Raw genomic sequence first — 23,980 nt, 5'->3', positions numbered from 1 at the left:
CCCAGAACCAGCAAACTCTGAGCTGTCAATAATGCCACCGAGGGGAGAAAATGACATTGAGGAAAGGTCAACACAACTGTCCCCAGCTTCCCAGCCTCATTACTGCCCTGGATCGATTTCATATCAACTCTCCCCTTCCATGAGCTGGGCCGGCAGGGTTCAGATCAACAACGGCAGAGATGAAACTATTGGAGCCAAATTGTTGCTGTTGTCATTTTTTCCCCCTGCCGAAAGGTTGTTTGAATGTCAACAAAGAGATGCCTCATTGCCATAGGCTTATTGTCTATCACCAATGATACAAAGCTTGTCATCACATGAATAATACTGCACTTCATTCATGTGCTTTGCTTATAAGACTGTCTCTTTCATTCTAAGGTCTTGATCCTGACTTAAACTGTCCCAAACTTTGAGGGACTCAAAGGTGGCCAACCTGTACACTACAAAAACCGTTGGGGCTTTTTTGCCTGGTGATTGGGAAGTCATTCGCCATGTTTGCCGTTTGGGCTACAGGCCATGTGACATGACTAATGGAAGATGGATTTCCTTTACTTCAGTTCAATAGTGGGATCGCACCGGTCCACATTCTGCCTCTATCGACCTGCTCACGTTTTTGGATATCTGTTGACGGGGGGAGTTCATGTGAAAGCACCGCACGAGGTCACAGAGAGCCCTTTTCCCTTTCCTCCCCGGTTTGGTTGACTTGGTTAAAGAGCATAGTCACTCTCTTTGTGATGGCGAGGGAACTCGTTCTCAATGTTTGACAGTGACCAAGTGAAAACACCATCTGCTCCATCTCTCCGCTGATAGGGGAACTGAGATCGGACCATTTTGTATGGGGGGTGATGTCATAAGCATGTTTGGAGTTTGCATTCGTTTCCCCCGGTGTCAGTGGACCACCTGAGGCAACAGTGTGCTCGAATGGCGGAACCTAGACATCCAGCCGGTGGGCCTTTTGGCGCAAAGTTCGCTTTAGCAGCGTCAATGGCAAGGCCCCACGTGAACGGTTTGACATGACTAGTTTAGCAGATATTAGATTTGGGCAGGTAAAAAGCAGTTCAGTTTACTGTAGCAAAGAACTAGTTCTATTCCTAGTTATTCCCATCCCAATGTACAGTACATTTGCCCCAATAGAGGTTTGAAAAGACTGTCCCCCCCAAAAAATCACACACAAAAAAACTCAGAAGCTTCTTTTAGAAGTGTAGTCTACAACTTTAAGACAATAAATGGACAACAAATTGTCCATCCAGTAGATGGACAATTTTCTCACTAACATACTCAGTCTTGATGCCCCATTGAGGACCAATCAACACTACCAACAGGCTTCTTAGCTAATAGATGATTGGATTTTATGTGATTGTGTGCGTGTTGTGTGTGTTTTGGGGGTTATAGGCAGATGAGGTAAGATTACGGAAGCCTTATCACATCCTTTTCTTATCAGCGAAAGGGTGCAGAGGTTGGAACAATTTGAGATTATTCTATATTTTTTTAGCCCTGGTGTGTCAGTTTGTTTTATTTTATTTGTTTATTTTGGCAGTAGGTTTGACAATGTGGTTATGGAACGGCTGTTTAGTTAACAATTACATTTCTGTACGTAAATATCTTTCGGTATGCAAAATGAAAAGTGCTGTTGAACTACAGTACCAGTCACCAGTTTGGACACTTATTTTGACTATTTTCTACATTTATAGAATAATAGTGAAGACATCAAAACTGAAATAACACATATGGAATCATCTAGTAAAGAAGTATCTCCTTTCCTATAGTAGTAGTGGTGTTGTATGTCTGGAGTATATTAATAAAGTGTGTGGCTGCACTCAGTCTGTAGTGCAACCACTAGGCATGTGGTCTGTAGCCACAGATTACATGCCTCTCAGTTTCTATCCAATTTCAGCTGCCAGCCATACTATGACATCTTCATTCTGAATTTAGTATACCTTCCATATCAAGGTCCCGTAAATACTAGAGCGTACTATACTAATTGGAGATGTCTAGGGAGAGGAATGTCGTATAGTGAAGGGGCGAAACTGTGGTGTAGATATTGGAGGGGGAGAAGAGTAGACGTGGAGTCACACATGCATATGTATTTATATTAAGAAGAAGAAAGATGAACACTGAGTTTTATTATAGTTAAGAGTTCACCTACCTTATGCCTAATCCACATTTTTTATACACATATATATATATCAGTCAGAAGTTTACATACACTTAGGTTGGAGTCATTAAAACTCGTTTTTCAACCACTCCACTAATTTCTTGTTAACAAACTATAGTTTTGGCAAGTCGGTTAGGACATCTACTTTGTGCAGGACACAAGTAATTTTTCCAACAATTGTTTACAGACAGATTATTTCACTTATATTTCACTGTATCACAATTCCAGTGGGTCAGAAGTTTACATACACTAAATTGACAGTGCCTTTAAACAGCTTGGGAAATGAAGTCATGGCTTTAGAAGCTTCTGATAGGCTAATTGACATCATTTGAGTCAATTGGAGGTGTACCTGTGGATGTATTTCAAGGCCTACCTTCAAACTCAGTGCCTCTTTGCTTGACATCATGGGAAAATCAAAAGAAATCATCCAAGACCTCAGAAACAAATTTGTAGACCTCCACAAGTCTGGTTCATCCTTGGGAGCAATTTCCAAATGCCTGAAGGTACCATGTTCACCTGTACAAACAATAGTACGCAAGTATAAACTCCATGGGACCACGCAGCCGTCATACTGCTCAGGAAGGAGACGCGTTCTGTCTCCTAGAGATGAGCGTACTTTGATGCGAAAAGTGCAAATCAATCTCAGAACAACCGCAAAGGACCTTGTGAAGATGCTGGAGGAAACAGGTACAAAAGTATCTATATCCACAGCAAAACGAGTCCTATAACGACAACCTGAAAGGCCGCTCAGCAAGGAAGAAGCCACTACTCCAGACTACAATTTGCAACTGCACATGGGGACAAAGATCGTACTTTTTGGAGAAATGTCCTCTGGTCTGATGAAACAAAATTAGAACTGTTTGGCCATAATGACCATCGTTATGTTTGGAGGGAAAAGGGGGAGGCTTGCAAGCCGAAGAACAACATCCCAACCGTGAAGCACGGGGGTGGCAGTATCATGTTGTGGGGGTGCTTTGCTGCAGGAGGGACTGGTGTACTTCACAAAATAGATGGCTTCATGAGGAGGAAAATTATGTGGATATATCGAAGCAACATCTCAAGATATCAGTCAGGAAGTTGAAATGGTCACAAATGGGTCTTCCAAATGTACACTGACCCCAAGCATACTTCCAAAGTTGTGGCAAAACTGAAAAAGCGTGTGCGAGCAAGGAGGCCTACAAACCTGACTCAGTTACACCAGCTCTGTCAGGAGGAATGGGCCAAAATTCACCCAACTTATTGTGGGAAGCTTGTGGAAGGCTACCCAAAACGTTTGACCCAAGTTAAACAATTGAAAGGCAATGCTAACAAACACGAATTGAGTGTATGTAAACTTCTGACCCACTGGGAATGTGATGAAAGAAATAAAAGCTGAAATAAATCATTCTCTCTGCTATTATTCTGACATTTCACATTCTTAAAATAAAGTGGTAATCCTAACTGACCTAAAACAGGGGATTTTTACTAGGATTAAATGTCAGGAATTGTGAAAAACTGAGTTTAAATGTATTTAGCTAAGGTGTATGGTAACTTCTGACTTCAACTGTATATAGTACCAGCTAAAAGTTTGGACACACCTACTCATTCAAGGGTTTTTCTTTATTTTTTAAAATTTTCTACATTGTAGAATAATAGTGACGACATCAAAACTAAATAACATATATGGAATCATGTAGTAGCCATCCACACTCTTGGTGTTCTCTCAACCAGCTTCACCTGCAATGTTCAACTCTGGGTCTTCCTTTCCTGTGGCGGTCCTCACGAGTCAGTTTCATCATAGCGCTTGATGATTTTTGCGACTGCACTTGAAGAAACTTTCAAAGTTTTATAACATTTTTTCCAGATTGACTGACCTTCATGTCTTAAAGTAATGATGGACTGTCATTTCTCTTTGCTTATTTGAACAGTTCTTACCATATTATGGACTTTGCCATATTCGGTGAAAGACCATCTTGTGAATACCACCCCTACCTTGTCACAGCACAACTGATTGGCTCTAACACATTAAAAATGAAATAAATGCCACAAATTATTTTAACAAGGCACACCTGTTAATTGAAATGCATTCCAGGGCCTCCCGGGTGGCGCAGTGGTCTAGGGCACTGCATCGCAGTGCTAACTGCGCCACCAGAGTCTCTGGGTTCGCGCCCAGGCTCTGTCGCAGCCGGCCGCGACCGGGAGGTCCGTGGGGCGACGCACAATTGGCATAGCGTCGTCCGGGTTAGGGAGGGTTTGGCCGGTAGGGATATCCTTGTCTCATCGCGCTCCAGCGACTCCTGTGGCGGGCCGGGCGCAGTGCGCGCTAACCAAGGGGGCCAGGTACACGGTGTTTCCTCCGACACATTGGTGCGGCTGGCTTCCGGGTTGGAGGCGCGCTGTGTTAAGAAGCAGTGCGGCTTGGTTGGGTTGTGCTTCGGAGGACGCATGGCTTTCGACCTTCGTCTCTCCCGAGCCCGTACGGGAGTTGTAGCGATGAGACAAGATAGTAATTACTAGCGATTGGATACCACGAAAATTGGGGAGAAAATGGGATAAAAAAATAATAATAATTTAAAAAAAAATGCATTCCAGGTGACACTCTTGGCATTCTGTAATTGTTGTTATTGTGAAGTGGAAACGTCTAGGAGCAACAACAGCTCAGCCGCGAAGTGGTAAGCCACACAATCTCACAGACCGGGACCGCCGAGTGGTGAAGTGCGCAGCGCGCAAAAATCATCTGTCCTCAGTTGCAACACTCACTACCGAGTTCCAAACTGTCTCTGTAAGCAACGTCAGCACAATAACTATTCGGCATGAAATACCATGCACAATTCCAAGCGTCGGCTGGAGTGGTGTAAATCTTGCCACCATTGGAAACGTGTTCTCTGGAGTGATGAATCACGCTTCACCAACCAACAGTCCGACGGACGAATCTGGGTTTGGCGGATTCCAGGAGAACGCCACCTGCTCCAATGCATAGTGCCAATTGTAAAGTTTGGTGGAGAAGGAGTAATGTTATGGGGCTGTTTTTCATGGTTCGGGCTAGGCCTCTTAGTTCCATGAAGTGAAATCTTAACACTACAGCATATAATGACATTTTAGACGATTCTGTGCTTCCAACTTTGTGGCAACAGTTTGGGGAATGCCTTTCAAGAAGAGTGGAGGCTGTTATAGCAGCAAAGGGGGGACCAACTCCATATTAATGCCCAGGATTTCAGAATGAGATGTATTTCAGGTGGGGCTAATGCCCCCCTCCCTGTACCGCCCCTGACTGAAATTAATGGGGGAGGAGCGTGAATAGACAGCCCGGCTAAGCGGAGGAGACGCAGTGCCTCCGAATAGTGCCAGACTAACGCATTTGGGGCACCTACACTCAGCCAAAAATAATACTTTTTTAGGGAAAATAATTTTTGGGGGGGCTAACTTCATGCATTTTAACACATTTTGTCATGTGGCAGAGAGAAATGTGCAGTTAAATGCAAATTTTCTGCAACTTTACACATTTTTCCATAGCATATGAACGCGTCATAAGCAATCTGGGGGGCCCCCGACCTCCAAGGGATGAATCAACCTGTTCTGAATATTGGGGGGCGGCATGTCTCCCCCAACCCCATATGGCAATTTCGCCTATGGGATGGAGAGTAAAGAGAATCAAATCAAATGTATTTTATATAGCCCTTCTTACATCAGCTGATATCTCAAAGTGCTGTACAGAAACCCTGCCTAAAACCCCAAACAGCAAGCAATGCCAGTGTAGAAGCACGGTGGCTAGGGAGAACTCCCTAGAAAGGCCAGAACCTAGGAAGAAACCTAGAGAGGAACCAGGCTATGAGGGGTGGCCAGTCCTCTTCTGGCTGTGCCGGGTGGAGATTATAACAGAACATGGCCAAGATGTTCATAAATGACCAGCATGGTCAAATAATAATCAGAGTAGTTGTCGAGGGGGCAGCAAGTCAGCACCTCAGGAGTAAATGTCAGTTGGCTTTTCGTAGCCGATCATTAAGAGTATCTCTACCGCTCCTGCTGTCTCTAGAGAGTTGAAAATAGCAGGTCTGGGACAGGTAGCAGATCTGGGACAGGTAGCACGTCCGGCGAACAGGCCAGGGTTCCATAGCCGCCGGCAGAACAGTTGAAACTGGAGCAGCAGCACGGCCAGGTGGACTGGGGACAGCAAGGAGTCATCGTGCCAGGTAGTCCTGGGGCATGGTCCTAGGGCTCAGGTCCTCAGAGAGAGAGAGAATTAGAGAGAGCATACTTAAATTCACACAGGACACCGGATAAGACAGGAGAAGTACTCCAGATATAACAAACTGACCCTAGCCCCCTGACACATAAACTACTGCAGCATAAATACTGGAGGCTGAGACTGGAGGGGTAAGGAGACACTGTGGCCCCATCCGATGATACCCCCGGACAGGGCCAAACGGGAAGGATATAACCCCACCCACTTTGCCAAAGCACAGCCCCCACACCACTAGAGAGAGATCTTCAACCACCAACTTACCATCCTGAGACAAGGCCGAGTATAGCCCACAAAGATCTCCGCCACGGCACAACCCAAGGGTGGGGGGGGGGGGGCAACCCAAGAGAAGATCCCACCATTAGCATACAATAACTCCATTGCTTTCAGTTCTGGTGGGACTGGCCTATTTTGGGCTAGAATATGAATATGTAGGACTTAGCCCTACTTGTTTGTTAGGTCGATTTTTGATTGGGATAAATGATTATTTTTCATGTACAGTTGTCTATGAACCTCTGACCCTTGATGGACCCATTGCTGCGCTGCTTTGCTTTGTCTGGTTCATCAAGTAACAGAACAGCCTCTTCTCCACACCTCAAACTCAAGGAAAGTATCCCATGATGTTAACTTAGTTACCGGCCGGCAACTTGTACAAAATCCTCATCACTAGATATGCTTGGGCCGTTTATGATGGCCTGTGATAGAGAAACAAGAGCTTGGAGGGGAAACTGATGAGCTGTCCTGGATGGGAGCTGCCAGAGAGGAAAAAGGATAGGGAGAGGAAAGAAAAAGGACTATCGATCACCTATGTTCCTCTATTCTGAGCCGTGGATGACATCACCCCAGGTCTTTTCACATCTACCTGTGGGTTGGGTTTGTACATTGTAAACCTTTTAACCTCCTTTTATGATCCTGACAAAGTTAGGACACTGGGCAAACACTCCTGATAAGAAGTCCAGTCAGAGCTGAGTAATATTCAACCCACAAATTCTTCTGACCTGCTTGCTAGCGAGAGCCATGGAATGTACATGTTCTTTGCTCTCTGCTTTATACAATGTGCACAAACCTTTACTGATTGGCAGGTTGTTTCAGTTGCTTCAAATTCCTTTCGTGCTCAGTGAGGATCCTGTGTGTGAGAATAAGCCCACCCCTCCTGTGTGTTTAGGTAGTGGTGGACTTCTTAGGCCATGTTCCCCCGTTTCTCCCCTCACCCCTCCTTGACGGATGAGGATGGAGTGTGCTGTGTGCCACTGCCGGCAAATGCGGAATGGCTGCCGGGCGATGACTCATGCTCAACACACACACACACACTCTCCACTCTCTCGCTCCCTCTGTCTCTCGCACACACACACAAGCGCCATCTGCTTGTCAAGGAGACTGAATCATACGGTACGCGGGGAAGCACTTTTGAGCAAACAGCCTGGAAATTAGGCACGGCCGCTGCTGCTTCCACCATGGTCAGACTGGTGATTGGGATGTTGCGGCGTTTCGCACACGGCGACCGTCTACCGATGGAGACCATGAGGAATTTGTGACCGTGGCCGCGGGGTGTAGGAGAGATGTCCGATTATAAAAGGCAAGCCGTCCGGTTTTGTATTTCTGCTGCTTCCCTGGTTTCTGCTAGCCATGTCTTTCTGTGTCTACTCTGCAGTGTTCTCCTCCTCGCTCATATTCCGGGTGGCTGTTGCTGGAGGGGCTGCTGCTCGTGACTACTGCTTGGTTAGGATACGGTTTTGTTTTGGCTGTGGCAGAACAGGTCGGATGAGCGAAGCAATGCTGCCACCTTTTACAGGGGAGATTTAGTGTTTCCGTAACGCCGGGGGCTCTCTCTGGCTTGTGCTCTCAGGGCTTTAGATGTGTAATCATAGGTGAGTACATTCGCTGGCACTCTGCGAGATTGTTCTGAATCGTCCACGGGGGCTCCGTGTTCATGGGTCTCAGGGAGACGGATCGTCAGCCTTGTTTGCAAAGACGGGCTTCAGTCAGACATTTTTCTTCCTTTTACCCGGTTTATTGGTCAAAACTCAATGGATATTCATTGTGTTTGGAAGTGCCACCAGGGTATCTGGGATAATCATATGGTGTGTGTGTGTGACAGAGAAAAGATGTGGGAGAGAGGGGTGACCTCTGCAGAGGGAGAGGAATTACTCCCCCTCTTTAGTATGTACTATTATGGCCGCTGCATTCCAGGGGTGTCAACAAAACCCGAGCTTATCGTGCTCTGGTGGTGGGTGGGCTGTGGAGTCATCATCCCTCATATGATATCGAAACTGCCTGTCCCTCAGTATTTGACAAAGAATTTACCATGTCTAGTGACACATACACCCAATTCATAAGCACTGGTGTATTTGTCTGGGATGAAATGTGTATATATATATGTATTGATTGCTGCTGATTAATTCATTTGTAACCCTTTTGCATTTTCGCTTCTAGTTAGGTGTCCTTATTTCTCTGGTGTGCATTTCTCATGCGTCTTGGCATGGTAGGTACATGTCTGTGAGTTGGGCCTAGCTTGTCTGAGGGTGTATGTGTGGGAGTGTTAGTGGAGGTGTACCAGCACCCATGCTCTCTTCAAATGCCAGATGGACAGTTAGTTCACCATATTAAAACCCACGGGCACATAGACATCTTTCAACTGCTATGGATGTAAAGTTCCTGCCTAATATATCGTCAAATAGTTTGATCTGAGGTGGTGTGATGCACACAATTGTGCTGTACCCATGGTATAGGAACGCTGATTCTTATAGGACTAGACTTGCCTCAGTATCCCTTTGAGAGGCCCCGATGACTAGAAAGACACATGTAAATGTGCATGAGGAGTAGTGTGAGGGTGAGATTAGGGAAGTGACAGGTTGAAGAACAATGGAGATTTAGACGGTCATTACCTTTTTGTAAATCTGCGTTCTTCATATCTGGTTTCGGAGCAGCTGCTTGAATAGCTGATATTTGGTACCCTTTTTCAGCAGCTTGACGATATCATTTGAAATACTATGGCATGCAAAGCCATACCACTGCTAATGGATGTTCTTCTTAATAGCTGTGTTTTAATTGGTGCTAGTTTGTGTCTGTTCAAATATGGCAGAAGGTGAGGGGGTGATGCAGAGTACGTTCGTGGAACAATTTCACAGCGCAGATGTACGCGTGACTCATAATTCTCGGGGGGGGTTTTTGTTCACAAAAGGGGGTTTCGTCCTATGGCCGTATGCAAATATGTAGGTTTCATTTGTATCAGTAGTTTTGTTTTGTTGTGTTTGCACTGCAAAGCAGGTCCACGATTGTGACCTCGTGTCACCTCATGTTTCAGGGTGATAATCCACGGCCCCATGTTGCAAGGATCTGTACACAAGTCCTGGAAGCTAAAAATGTCCCAGTTATTCCATGTCCTGCATAGTCACCAGACATGTCACCCATTGAGCATGTTTGGGATGCTCTGGATCGACGCGTACGACAGCGTGTTCCAGTTCCCGCCAATATTCAGCAACTTCACACAGCCATTGAAGAGGAGCGGGACCACATTCCACAGGCCACAACAGCACGATAAGCTCGAAGGAGATGTGTCGCGCTGCCTGAGGCAAATAGTGGTCACACCAAATACTGACTGGTTTTCTGATCCACACCCCTGCTTTTTTCTAAGGTACAGTATCTGTTACCAACAGATGCATATCTGTATTCCCAGTCATGTGAAATCCATAGATTAGGGCCTAATGAATTTATTTCAGTTGACTGATTTATTTATATGAACTGCAACTCAGTAAATTCTTTGAAATTGTTGTATTTATATTTTTGTTCAAAAATATAAACTCAACATGCAACAATTGCAACGATTTTAGTGAGTTACAGTTCATATAAGGAAATTAGTGAATTTAAATAAATAAATTAGGCCCTAATCTATGGATTTCACATTAATGGGCAGGGGCGCAGCCATGGGGGGGCCTGGGAGGGCATAGGCCCACCCACTTGGGCGCCAGGCCTGTCAGAATTAGTTTTTTCCCCACAAAAGGGCTTTATTACAGACATAAATACTCCTCAGTTTCATCAGCTGTCCGGGTGGCTGGACACAAATGATCCCGCAGGGGAAGAAGCCGAGTGTGGAGGTCCTGGGCTGGCTTGGTTACACATGGTCTGTGGTTGTGAGGCCGGTTGGACGTACTGCCAAATTTTCTAAAACAACGTTGGCTTATGGTAGGGAAATTAATATTCGATTCTCTACCAGCTTTGGTGGACATTCCTGCCAATTGCACGCTCTCTCAGCTTGAGACATCTGTGGTATTGTTGTGTGACAAAACTGCACATTTTAGTGGTCTTTTATTTTCCCCAGCACAAGGTCCACCTGTGTAATGATCATGCTTTTTAATCAGCTTCATATGCCACACTTGTCAGGTGGGTGGATTATCTTGGCAAAGGATAATGCTCACTAACAGGGATGTAAACCCATTTGTGCACAACATTTGAGAGAAATAAGCTTTTTGTGCGTAACAAACATTTCTAGCATCTTTTATTTTAGCTCATGAAACATGGAACCAACACTTTACATGTTGCGTTTATATTTTTTTTCAGTGTAGTATATTCAGTGTATAACACATCTCCAGGCTGCGTAAGGGCTATTTGACCAAGAAGGAGAGTGATGGAGTGCTGCATCAGATGACCTGGCCTCCACAATCACCCGACCTCAACCCAATTGAGATGGTTTGGGATGAGTTGGACCGCAGAGTGAAGGAAAAGCATTCCTCATGAAGCTGGTTGAGAGAATGCCAAGAGTGCAAAGCTGTCATCAAGGCAAAGGGTGGCTACTTTAAAGAATCTAAAATATATTTAGATTTGTATAACACTTTTTTGGGGGGTTACTGCATGATTCCATATGTGTTATTTCATATTTTTGATGCCTTCACTGTTATTCTACAATGTAGAAAATAGTCAAAATAAAGAAAAACCCTTGAATGTGTAGGTGTGTCCAAACCTTTGACTGGTACTGTGTGTATGTATGTATAGTTGAAGTCGGAAGTTTACATACACCTTAGCCAAATACATTTAAACTCAGTTTTTCACAATTCCTGACATTTAATCCTCTAAAAAAATTCCCTGTCTTAGGTCAGTTAGGATTACCACTTTATTTTAAGAATGTGAAATGTCAGAATAATAGTAGAGAGAATGATTTTAAGCTTTTAGTTCTTTCATCACATTCCCAGTGGGTCAGAAGTTTACATACATACACTCAATTTGTATTTGGTAGCATTGTCTTTAAATTGTTTAACTTCGGTCAAATGTTTTGGGTAGCCTTCCACAAGCTTCCCACTAAGTTGGGTGAATTCTGACCCATTCCTCCCGGCAGAGCTGGTGTAACTGAGTCAGGTTTGTAATCCTCCTTGCTCGCACACGCTTTTTCAGTTCAGCCCACAAATGTTCTATAGGATTGAGGATTCAGGACTTTGTAATGGCCACTCCAATACCTTGACTTTGTTGTCCTTAAGTCATTTTGCCACAACTTTGGAAGTATGCTTGGGGTCATTGTCCATTTGGAAGACCCATTTGCGACCAAGCTTTAACTTCCTGACTGATGTCTTGAGATGTTGCTTCAATATATCCACATAATTTTCCTCCCTCATGATGCCATCTATTTTGTGAAGTGCACAAGTCCCTCCTGCAGCAAAGCACCCCCACAACATGATGATGCCACCCCCATGCTTCACGGTTGGGATGGTGTTCTCCGGCTTGCAAGTCTCCCCCTTTTTCCTCCTAACATAATGGCCAAAGGGTTTCATCAGACCAGAGAACATTTCTCCAAAAAGTACGATCTTTGTCCCCATGTGCAGTTGCACGCCGTAGTCTGGCTTTTTTTATGGCGGTTTTGGAGCAGTGGCTTCTTGCTGAGCGGCCTTTCCGGTCGATATAGGACTCGTTTTTTGTTTGTTTTTTTTACCTTTATTTAACTAGGCAAGTCAGTTAAGAACAAATTCTTATTTTCAATGACGGCCTAGTGGGTTAACTGCCTTGTTTAGGGGCAGAACAACATATTTTTACCGTGTCAGCTTGGGGGTTCGATCTTGCAACCTTTCGGTTACAAGTCCAATGCTCCAACCACTAGGCTACCTGCCGTTTTACTGTGGATATAGATACTTTTGTACCTGTTTCCTCCAGCATCTTCACAAGGTCCTTTGCTGCTGTTCTGGGATTGATTTGCACTTTTCGCACCAAAGTACGTTAATCTCTAGGAGACAGAACGCGTCTCCTTCCTGAGCGGTATGACAGTTGCATGGTCCCATGGTGTTTATACTTGCATACTATTGTTTGTACAGATGAAAGTGGTACCTTCAGGCATTTGGAAATTGCTCCCAAGGATGAACCAGACTTGTGGAAGCCTACCATTTTCTTTCTAAGGTCTTGGCTGATTTCTTTTGATTTTCCCATGATGTCAAGCAGAGAGGCACTGAGTTTGAAGGTAGGCCTTGAAATACATCCACAGGTACAGCTCCAATTGACTCAAATTATGTCAATTAGCCTATTAGAAGCTTCTAAAGCCATGACATAATTTTCTGGAATTTTCCAAGCTGTTTAAAAAGGCGCAGTCAACTTAGTGTATGTAAACGTCTGGCCATCTGGAATTGTGATACAGTGAAATAATCTGTCTGTAAACAATGACTTGTGTCATGTACAAAGTAGATGTCCTAACCGACTTGCCAAAACTATAGTTTGTTAACAAGAAATTAGTGGAGTGGTTGAAAAACAAGTTTTAATGACTCCAACCTAAGTGTATGTAAACTTCCAACTTCAACTGTGTGTGTGTGTGTGTGTACACACACTACTGTTCAAAAGTTTGGGGCCACTTAGAAATGTCCTTGTTTTGAAAGACAAGCAAAAAAAAATGTCCAGTAAAATGACATCAAATTGATCAGAAATACAGTGTCAACATTGTTAATGTTGTAAATGACTAGCTGGAAAAGGCAGATTATTTTTTAATGGAATATCTACAATATCTACAGGCCAGTTTTATTGCTTCTTTAATCAGAACAACAGTTTTCAGCTGTGCTAACATAATTACAAAAGGTTTTTCTAATTATCAATTAGCCTTTTTAAAATGATAAACTTGGATTAGCTAACACAGCGTGCCATTGGAACACAGGAGTGATGGTTGCTGATAATGGGCCTCCGTACGCCTATGTAGATATTCCATAAAAAATCTGCCGTTTCCAGCTACAATAGTCATTTACAACATTAACAATGTCTACACTGTATTTCAGATCAATTTGATGTTATTTTACTGGACACTTTGTTTTGTTGCTTTTCTTTCATAAACAAGGACATTTCTAAGTGACCCCAAACTTTTGAACGGTTGTGTGTGTATGTGTGAGCACCTGCTCTACAATTCCACTGTCCCTCTTTCCCATGCTTAACTGACCGACCCCAACTTTCTCCCTCTCGCAACCATACAGTGACAGCTACATTGTGCGCGTCAAAGCGGTGGTCATGACCCGGGACGACTCGAGTGGCGGCTGGCTGGCCCAGGACGGTGGGTGCCTCAGCCGTGTGGGCGTGTGCAAGGTGCTGTCGGCCGAGCTGCTGGGCCGAAGCAGCTTCCTCATCCACGGCGAGCGCCTCAAAGACAAACAGGTGAAGACCCAGCTAGCACTCAGACCCAAATCCTGAATCGTTACAGTAACAATTAGCTCACTAGCTTCCGAAGTAAAAGAAGTGTCGTTGGTAAAGTGGGATCGAATTCCGTCCAGGGCAGACGAGGGCCGATTCTGTCGCACACATTTAGAATGTATTCACAAATCCTTAATTGTCACCAATTAACGTTTTTCGGGAACGTTCATGTCACCCAAATGTGTTTGTCAGATATCGGTCCTCAGCTTTTTTTCTCTGTTGCTCTTTCTGTTCCTTTTATAGATAATTCAGGTAGATCATACTTTGTTCGGAGCATGGTTTAGTTTATAGTCCATTCAAACGTGTGCCTCCTCCCAGGTGATTCTGGAATGCTTCCTGAAGAAGGATCTGGTGTACACCAAGGCCACGCCCACATTTCACCACTGGAAAGTGGACAACAAGAAGTGTGGCTTGACGTTCCAGAGCCCGGCCGACGCACGCGCCTTCGACCGTGGGGTCAGGAAAGCCATGGAGGACCTGACGGAAGGTACGGGAGGGGAAGGCGAAGACTATGAGGGCTGTATCTCAATGCTCTTGAACGGTATACGTCCTTTTATAGCCACTGATAGGTGGATTGGTAACCACCGTGTTGGTTTAACTTATCAAATGCGTTCAGATCATCATAGTAAGAAAAGGAAGATGTTTGATGCTATACGGGGATGTGGAAGTCCAGCTGAAGCTTTGCAGGTTACTCACTCTTGGCTCGTTCTGCCATCTTTGTTTTCCAGGATCTACCACCTCTTCGACCATCCAGAACGAGGCCGAGTTGGGCGACGATGATGTTTTCACTGTGAGTTCCTCTCTTGTACTTTTAAACACCAGCACGTTCAGGGACATTATGAACACTTGAGAGAATCCAAGTTTGTCTTTTTTTGGTTAGGGTCAGGATTTTAGTCCCACCCAAAACTCAACGGAGACTAGATGGTATGTTTCCCATCTATGGTCATGGCTGTCCACTTGCATGTTGGACACTCCGTATTGTTTCTGTCTGCAAGATCACCTCTAATCTGTGCTTGGTCGGACTTCTCTCTCGCCTTCACTTATAGTCTTTTTTCTTTTTTGAAGTACGTGTGAAGATTTCCCCCAAAAGCGGGGAAGGCAGTTATTTTTGTTTGGCCCATTTCGGGAAGAGATGGCCCTTTGTTTTTGAGCAGGAGATGGCTAGTGTGATAGTAACAGGCGGCTGGTGGGTGGGGGGGGGGAGGGAGGGAGGGAGGAGGGGTAGGTATCCTGTAGTGTTTTGACCAGACTCCTCTGCCGCTTGACATTTTGGTTTGTCGCCGTCACAGGAGATGAGGTGCAGCAGGCGGGGGTCGCGAGGTCTCTTCCTGCCCCCCACCCCCCCTCCTCTAAAACTGTCATTAGCAGCTGCTTCCTAGCAAACTGCCTCTGTGATTTAACACCATGGGAGGGGAGGGGGGAAGAAGGGGATGACTGAGAGAAGGGAACGCCTTGTGTTCCTCCTCTCTCTCTCACTCTCTCTCTCTCTCTCTCTCTCTCTCTCTCACTCATATGTTGAACAGTCTGGAGAGAGCTGGGGGTTTTTGGCCAGCCCTCTTGGAAGAGGGAGTTGCTGTGCGTGTGCACACTGATGCTTCCTTCAGCTGTGTTTTGACTTGCCTCCGTTGTGGATTTCTGCAGATGGATGTTTTTGTTAGCCAGCCATTGTGCATGTTGAAAGAGCACGTTTCGAAGCAAACATCTAAATAACTTTGTTGCGAATGCTCGAGATGAGTAAACATGCTAATTTACTCGAGTGCAGAAGCTGTGAAACGGCATGTGGCTAGCATAGTTCAGGTTCCCAAGCTACCAGCTTTGACACATTAGACAAGATGGGCCACTTCCATCTATTTAAGATCTCTTTAAGGGCTCCCGAGTGGCGCAGCGGTCTAAGGCACTGCAGATCAGTGCTAGAGGCGTCACCTACAGACCCTGGTTCGATTCCAGGCTGTATCACAACCGACTGTGATTGGGAGTCCCAGGGTGGCGCACAATTGGCCCATCATCATTAGGGTTTGTCCGGGGTAGGCCGTTGTTGTAAATAACAATTTGTTCTTAACGGACTTGTCTATTTAAATAAAGGTTAAAAGAACAAGAAGGCCCGCACACTCTTCAAGCTCCCAATTCACAGCTTTATTGACAGCGTTTCAATCTGAAACGGATCTTCGTCAGTTCAAACTAACAAACGGAGTGCTCACTTCCCAAAATATACCCATTTCACGTCACATGACCATTACGCACATGACACATGGTGGGTGTGGAAACGGTTCAATTCACTTTTGTGCACAATCAATCATAATTAATCACTGAGGTACATATGGTCATAAAGGATTATATACAAATGGTTTCATGTTAAAAACCTAGGCAACTATAAAAAAGATTGTTGGAATACCCGCCCGTATGTCCATTACGCGCAAGACGCGTGGTGGCCGTAGAAATAATTTCAGTGACCCATTTCAAAAACAATTTGTGTATCTCTAATACTTTGATATCAGTGAGATGGGCACATAAAGTACTTACAGAATCTAATAACACAGTGCGTTCAGAAAGTATTCAGACCCCTTGAGTTTTTCCACATTTTGTTACGTTACAGCCTTATTCTAAAATGGATTAAAATGTTTTTTTCCCCCTTATCAATCTACACACAATACCCCATAATGACAAAGCAAAAACAGGTTTTTAGACACTTTTGCTAATTTATTTAAAATAAAAAACGGATAATTTACATAAGTAATTCAGTCCTTTTACTCAGTACTTTGTTGAAGCACCTTTGGCAGCAATTACAGCCTTGAGTCTTGGGTATGACGCTACACGCATGGAACACCTGTATTTGGGGAGTTTGTCCCATTCTTCTCTGCAGATCCTCTCAAGCTCTGTCAGGTTGGATGGGAAGCGTCTCTGCACAGCTATTTTCAGGTCTCTCCAGAGATGTTCGATCGGGTTCAAGTCCAGGCTCTGGCTGGGCCACTCAAGGACATTCGGAGACTTGTCCCGAAGCCACTCCTGCGTTGTCTTGCTTTGTCATTATGGGTTATTGTAGATTGATGAGGGGAGAAAAAGTAATTGAATCAATTTTAGAATAAGGCTGTAGCGTAACAAAATGTAGAAAAAGTGAAGGGGTCTGAATACTTTCCGAATGCACTGTAGATAAATGCGCAAAACAGTTTTCCCCGTGCATTGTGTTCTTAAAAATAGATTTTTGTTTCCATACAAGTACTCGAAAATAAATCATACGAATACTCAAACAGTCAAAACATTTCAAATACCCATCCCTACCCAGAGCTAGCTAGAATCTGGCCACCTCTGATAGTTCATCAGATCATTGCCCTGAATGCCAGTTCCGTTCCTGGCATGGATAACATGAAAACCTCACACAAGGCATCAAAAGCATCAGTCCAGTAAGGCATACATTTCTGCACAGCTATAACTGCAGTGTGTGTTGCTGTTATATCACAGGGTTTTGAATAGGCCTAATTTCCAGGGAGGAGAGAGCGAGGAAGATTGTACATGAGTCATAGTGTTGCATCTGCAGTGGAGGCCTCTGCCTGGCAGCCTCCATCCCAACTGCTGCTGCTGCCTGACCCACTGTAATGTACCCAATCTACACACAGTTAGCTATCCTAGCAGACATGCTAACCCTTTACTACCACTGTACTCTGACTACACACTGTTAGCTAGCCTAGCGGACATGCTAATATGTTACTTATTTATCAAGCAGACACACTAACATTTAAAGGGACACTGACATTTTAACATTTAGGTTTTTCTACTTACCCAAAGTCTCTGCGTGCAGTTTGTAGATTATTGACGTAAGCATATCGCTAGTTTAGGGCAAAGTCGAAGGTGCATAAAGATGTCGGAATTCAGATATGACGTCATGGTTTTAACACTATCCACGGAGCTTTTAAACTACGGTGCGTCAATAAATCAGCACGGAACTTTTTCAAGTTTTTGATATTGCCAGTGTCTTGGAGCTTAAATTGGGATCATGTATACTGTGCTTATGACGATACAAAAAAAGAGTAGGCCTAACAGAGCAAACTTGGTATTTGTGGTAAGTGCATGGATCTTTTATACACCTTCACCATTCCTGGAAGTGTCCCATTACAGTAGCCAGCTCCTCTCAAAAGCATGGAAATAGACTTTATAACTGAACCAAAGCTGGGTGGTTGGTCATTTAGTCTTACAAAAAGCTGTAAACAATATTTTATACATTTGGTTATTTTACTGATAATCATAAGAAACGTGATTCTATCCACTTCTCTGTCCCGTTGTCACACAGAGATGTATAGATATCAGAACATTGTATGATTACCATTGTGGTGTCTGTGAGCGCCATTGAGACCGATAAAACTTTGCGATCGCTATAGATCTTTGTGACAACGGGAAAGAGAACAACGTGGATAGAAGATCAGTCAAAGGAACACATTTACTATGTTTAGCTTTGTAAGACTATACGTTTTGGAGTAGTTGGAAGATCTATTTCCCTGCTTTAGAAAAATGACCTAAATCTAGAAATGTCGCATTGTCCCTTTACGCTAGCAGACATGCTAACACATAACTAAACATGATGCTGACAAGACTACCAAGCTCAAGAGAAAAGACGCTACTAAAGAACACAACTAAGAAATGGTTAAGTACTACATTACTACTAAAATAAACTGAGATGGGCTTTCACTACTACACAACTTTATCCACTCAACATTAATAATAGCAGCCTGATGATACTAGGCTAATGAATCCGTCCATTGTAACTCATTTGCTTTCCTCTTGTCTGGCGTACCTAACCTTTATCCTAAATCTGATAGTGATGGGAAGTCCAGGTCCTTAAACTCGCTTCCCCTCTTTCACTTCCTTTTTTGCCTCCTTCTCCCTTCCGATGGCATCAAAGCGGAAAAGGGCCTAGCGTGTCATTTCCACAGGATGTCCAGTCGGAGGGAAGAGGGCCCGTCAGTAATCCGTCACTGCCTCCCTGTTTACATAGCTGCCCCTACTTAGAAAAAGCAGGTCCGCGCAAGGGAACGCTTCAATCCGCCTCGGTTGCAGCCCCCCCCTGTTTTTTTATTTTATTTTGGAATCTAGCCTCATTCCCCTGTGGCCCAGAGAGCTAGCCTGAAGGAGGGGGAAGGTCACATTGTATTAGATAGGATCTGTCTTTTTTTGAAAAGCCTGAGGGAACTGAAGTCCGGGCACAGATGGAGGAGAGAGGACAATGACAAATGACCTTTACCCCCCCCCCCCCAGGCGCTAGAACAATATTAGTCAAGAGTAAATAAGACACTCCCTGGGATGATGCAATACTTCCTCCTCTTTTTGGAAGGTCTGGTGTGACTGGTGAGATTTGGACAGACTGTTGGAATGTCTCCCTTTGGGGCTTGTGGGGGGGATGTTTAACAAGGGTGCAGGAGGCTCAAACGCCTCACACTGTGTGTGTGTGTGTGTGTAGTCTTACCATTTTGGACATCAGGGTATTTTTGAATGGGCTGCTGGTGAGTAGACTGTCCACTCTGTAGTGTCGATGAGGCCGAGGGTAGTTTTAGAATCGCCAGCTGCCGCGAGTTCCATTCCTGTGTCTGGTCTGGAGGCTAAATTGATAATTAGCTCAGCCACAAATACACCCCTCCCCAACCACAAAAATCATTCCAAGCACAGGAACACACATGCACACACACTTACAAATATATCCCTTACATATGCGCACACACACAAACACACTCACAATTAGACCCTGTCGCACACATCCCCCAATCGGCCCCACAGTAATCACACTTAGCACAACACACAGCTCCTACCATTTGGCTTTTCCTGTGCTCTAGGGCACAGTGGCTAGAAGCTGGCTTGTGCGTTTGTTACTCTGTAATTACATCAAAGGGCTCCTGCCCCCCACCAGATGCAGCCCCTTGCCTTAATCTCCAGTCTTTATTCACCTCCATTCACGCCCAAACCAAGAGATGATGAAAATCTTCAAACAAGGCAGAGGTATGCCTTTGAAATCAGACGCTGCGCCACACACATCTCACATCTCCCCCCAAGCAACACGCCTGGTGGACTTCCGTGGCTTTTGTGATGAACATGGGCAATTTAGCCCTTTTACATTCCAAAGGTCTTGCGCTATTAGTGCTCTAGAGCATTTCTTTCTCCCTCTATTATTTTTTTCCCCTCGAGAAAGCCCCGCTGTCGGAGTAAATATCTGAACAGGGTCTGTGTTTGTAATCATCTCCATCAGACGGGCCCCGGTTCGCCTCCTAAAGAACTTTTCTCAACCTTAACCAAGCTCTTGGCATCGCCCGAGGAAGGGATACCACTTTTAGCTTTGGCCGGGCTCGCCGAAGCCCTCTATAAGCAAGAGAGTCTGTCTGTCCTATAAACCTGGGATTAAGAAACCAGAAACCGTCCAAAGTGAATGAGAGTGGACGAGAGAGGTGGCGCTCTCATTTTGAGATCATATGCCGTGGCCTGATTCCCTCTCGTCTGATTACCGCAGCCGAGTGGTCCTCTGGCACGCAGTGTTGCAGTGAGGCGAACGAGGGAACCGAGTTAGCTCAAAAGCACGCCCCCCACATGAGAGGTGCCCCGCGCCGGCCTCAACTGGTGACGAAATCGACCACACTTCTGGTCTTACTCGATGCTAAAGGGGCTGTAAGTCATAAGTCTCCTAGCTGGAATTAATTTAACCTACCCTCAATATAAAAAAAGGGAGTCTTCAGAACAATTTTTACCACTCTTTTGTTCTTGAAGGCATCATTTTTTGGGGGAGGCGTGGGGGGTTGTTGGTTAATTGCATACAGAAGTAGAGAGATTTAGACTCTGAGCCATGACACACTTTTACCTTAGCAACTGAGCACGTGCCATGTGCAGATCGGTTTGTTGGTCTCTGTGTAAAGGGCCGATGGGAGTCTGCTTCCCGCACGGGTTCTCGTGCCCAATCGAGGGTGTCATTATCTCACCATCTCCAAAATTTGTGGTATCGTTCATTACATCGCTAAGCGTAGCCAAACACAATGTTCCAGAAAGCGGTGATGTTTTCTATTGTGAAGCTTGGTCGGATATTCCTTGTGTAGTCGTGGGTCGTGTTCATTAGACATCAAGCGGAAGAACGTGGGCAAACGGGAGGGGCTATCTAAAGCTGTCCAATCAGAAATGCAAAACGTCTGTTGCGTGCCCTAATGAACAGGACCCTGCCCTGACTCGTGTTTGGTTTGGTCTTGTCTCTCAGAATGCCACCGACAGCTCGTCCAACTCCTCCCACTCCCAGAAGAAGGAGCAGCTGCAGACCCTGGCCCCGCCCAGCTTCTGCGAGCCGCGCCGCCACCACTGCATCCTGGGCCACTTCTACGACCAGCACCGACCCTCGGACCACTACTTCCTGGATCAGGTGGGTGGCTGGGGGATGACAGTGCGAATGTGGGTCACCAAAACTTTGATCGTTAAAAAACAATAAAAATCATATGTGTTGGAGCTAGGGGGTTGCGGCTATATTCTTTACTACAATGGGTAGGTGGGAGGGATAGAGGGAATGAGTGTTCTTGAAGCATAAACTATTTTGCTAGTGTGATGATGTATTTCAAGTTGGTCCTGGAAGTTACCTGCTTGTTGGAAGACATGTTTAGATGCCCCATGTTAGTTTTGTAGTTTTATAGACCGGTCTGTGTAGTTCTCATCTTTTTTTGCTCTCCTTCATCTCTGCAGTCGGTTCCCATGTTCCCACGCCACGTCAGCTTCCAGGTGGAGGAGGAGGAGATCGTGCGCATCAACCCTCGCGAGCGGACCTGGCTGACTGGGTACGAGGACTACCGGCACGCCACCGCCACGCGCGACAAGCTCATCCAGCACCCCGAGGACGCCGACGCCTACGTGCACTTCGCCAAGAGCGAGCCGCCCAAGCACGACTACACCTACCCTTACCCCCTGGGCCTTGATCCCCACCAGCATGCAAGGGACCCCAAGATAGGCTGCGTGGACCGACTTGGTGGGGGCGGCCTTATCGGGGGACACAGGGCGGTGGTCACAGCCCAGCCTCGCACCCTCCAGCTCAAGGGCAAGCGGCGGAAGGAAGACGGCGAGCGCTCGCGCTGCGTCTACTGCCGGGACATGTTCAACCACGAGGAGAACAGGCGCGGGCGGTGCCAGGAGGCGCCGGACCCAATCCAGACGTGCATCCACCGGGTCAGCTTCATGTGGTGCGCGGACAGCCTGCTCTACCACTGCATGTCGGACCCGGAGGGCGACTACTCGGACCCGTGCTCGTGCGACACCAGCGACGAGCGCTTCTGCCTGCGCTGGCTGGCCCTGGTTGGGCTGTCGCTGCTGGCCCCCTGCATGTGCTGCTATGCCCCCCTGCGCGCCTGCTACCGCTGCGGGGTGGCCTGCCACTGCTGCGGGGGCAAGCACAAAGCCGTGGGCTGAGGGCCAGGAGGGAGAGAGAGAGAGAGTGGAGAGTAGAACAGAGACCCATGGAAGGGACTGGACCGGAAGAGGGTGGCCCCGCTATTCTTTTGTTTTGAGTTTTTGTTTTCGCTGTTGTGTCTCTCAGCCAAATTCCAGATGGGAAAACAATTGGCTTGTCCCGATTCTTTTCTAAATGGAAATTTCTCTCGGTGGAAAGAAAGAGAAAAAATAAGTTTCCTAATGTTTTTTATTTTATTTTTATAGGGGTACCCTGCCTACGGCTTCCACGTCCTTGCATTACAAAGACTAAAACAATGAATATTCATATATAAATATATATAAACAGGTACTTTATATTTTTACACTCATGTGTTTTAAAGGCTTGAATATTTTTATTGTTATCAGTGTTTTGTGTGAGGTCAGTGTGAGCGTTGGTTTTTGAGGGGGGCTCTCACTTTGTGTTCCCCTCGCATGGCTCACCACCAATCACAGATCAAGCTGGTTCCCGCCTGTAAAGCAGAGGCACTTAAATCAAGGGTGTGTCCTAAATGGTACCTTATTCCTTATAAAGTGCACTACTTTTGATCATAGCCCCATGGGCCCTTGTCTAATGTAGTGCACTATATAGGTAATACAGTGCCATGTGGGATGCAGCCTAACTGTGATCACGTCTGCCCCTCCCAGCCAATGAAACAAAAGAAAAGGCAAAAGTTTAACCAGTGTTTCCTCATTCTGCACCTTGACTACTCCTGACCTAGCCTGTTCCCAGATCAATTAGACCTGGGGCCAGGCTACCCCTGACTATACAGATTTTTAAAAACCAAATTAAACCTAATATCAATGAATGTCAGTGGACAGACACCAGGAAAAAAAACTGAAAGTACCATTCTACTGCTTAGTCAAATTAGACTGAATGTATTGTGGATTCGACCCAGAACAAAATCTAAAATGGGTCAGGGGTACTTGAGTATTGGATGGGGAAACTCTGCTTTAGACACTTAATCTGTAGGGTTGTTGTGTGTGTCTGTGTGACTTCCTATGTGCAAAAGTCTGGAAAATGGAATGGGCAACAATGTATCCCTGATTGCTATTGTTGTGACTTCAACTAAAAGCCAAAATGACAAAATAAGCTGCAGCATTTATATAGAGTATCTAAAGTAGTCATTTTTTTTAAAGGTAATAATCCTCAATCAACTGTTTATTACTGTGGAGGAGAACTCGAGCCTTAGGTGACTTTTTATTCAGTTGATGTTTGATAATCTTTTGATATAGTTATTTATTTGCCTTGCTAAATTTAGACACCAGCCTAGGGGGTTAAGAGGAAGGGAACGGTCCCATTTGTAAACTAAACACAGCCAAGAGGGGAAGAGGGTTTTTTGTCACCTTTTGAGATGGATGATGTCGTTGTCCACACTAGTGTCATTGGTGCTTTCTTTTGCCTTTCAAAAGGATACTCAACGAGGCTAACTGTCAGGGAATCGCTATCTATAGAGTTTTGCTAAACTTTAGCTCGAGAGAAAGACACACAGTTTTGATCTGGTCGTTCATCTTTCCCCACAAGGGTATAAGATTGTGGGTTC

At 45.3% G+C, this 23,980-nt stretch overlaps 1 protein-coding gene across 1 annotated transcript in view; it reads left to right on the top strand.

The window, feature by feature from the left end:
• Window positions 1-23,265, top strand: part of LOC120032913 (sprouty-related, EVH1 domain-containing protein 2-like) — a 28,074-nt gene extending 4,809 nt beyond the window's left edge. Inside the window, exons 2-6 of the mRNA XM_038979171.1 lie at window positions 13,799-13,976; window positions 14,331-14,499; window positions 14,741-14,802; window positions 21,229-21,387; window positions 21,702-23,265. Of these exons, the coding sequence (XP_038835099.1) occupies window positions 13,799-13,976; window positions 14,331-14,499; window positions 14,741-14,802; window positions 21,229-21,387; window positions 21,702-22,418 (1,285 nt within the window). The 3' untranslated portion in view covers window positions 22,419-23,265. The remainder of the gene's footprint in view (window positions 1-13,798; window positions 13,977-14,330; window positions 14,500-14,740; window positions 14,803-21,228; window positions 21,388-21,701) is intronic.
• Window positions 23,266-23,980: the final 715 nt, after the last annotated feature.

Source organism: Salvelinus namaycush, chromosome 39, assembly GCF_016432855.1.
Source record: "Salvelinus namaycush isolate Seneca chromosome 39, SaNama_1.0, whole genome shotgun sequence".
Taxonomy (NCBI): domain Eukaryota; kingdom Metazoa; phylum Chordata; class Actinopteri; order Salmoniformes; family Salmonidae; genus Salvelinus; species Salvelinus namaycush.
This window is presented reverse-complemented; position numbering and strand designations above follow the sequence as displayed.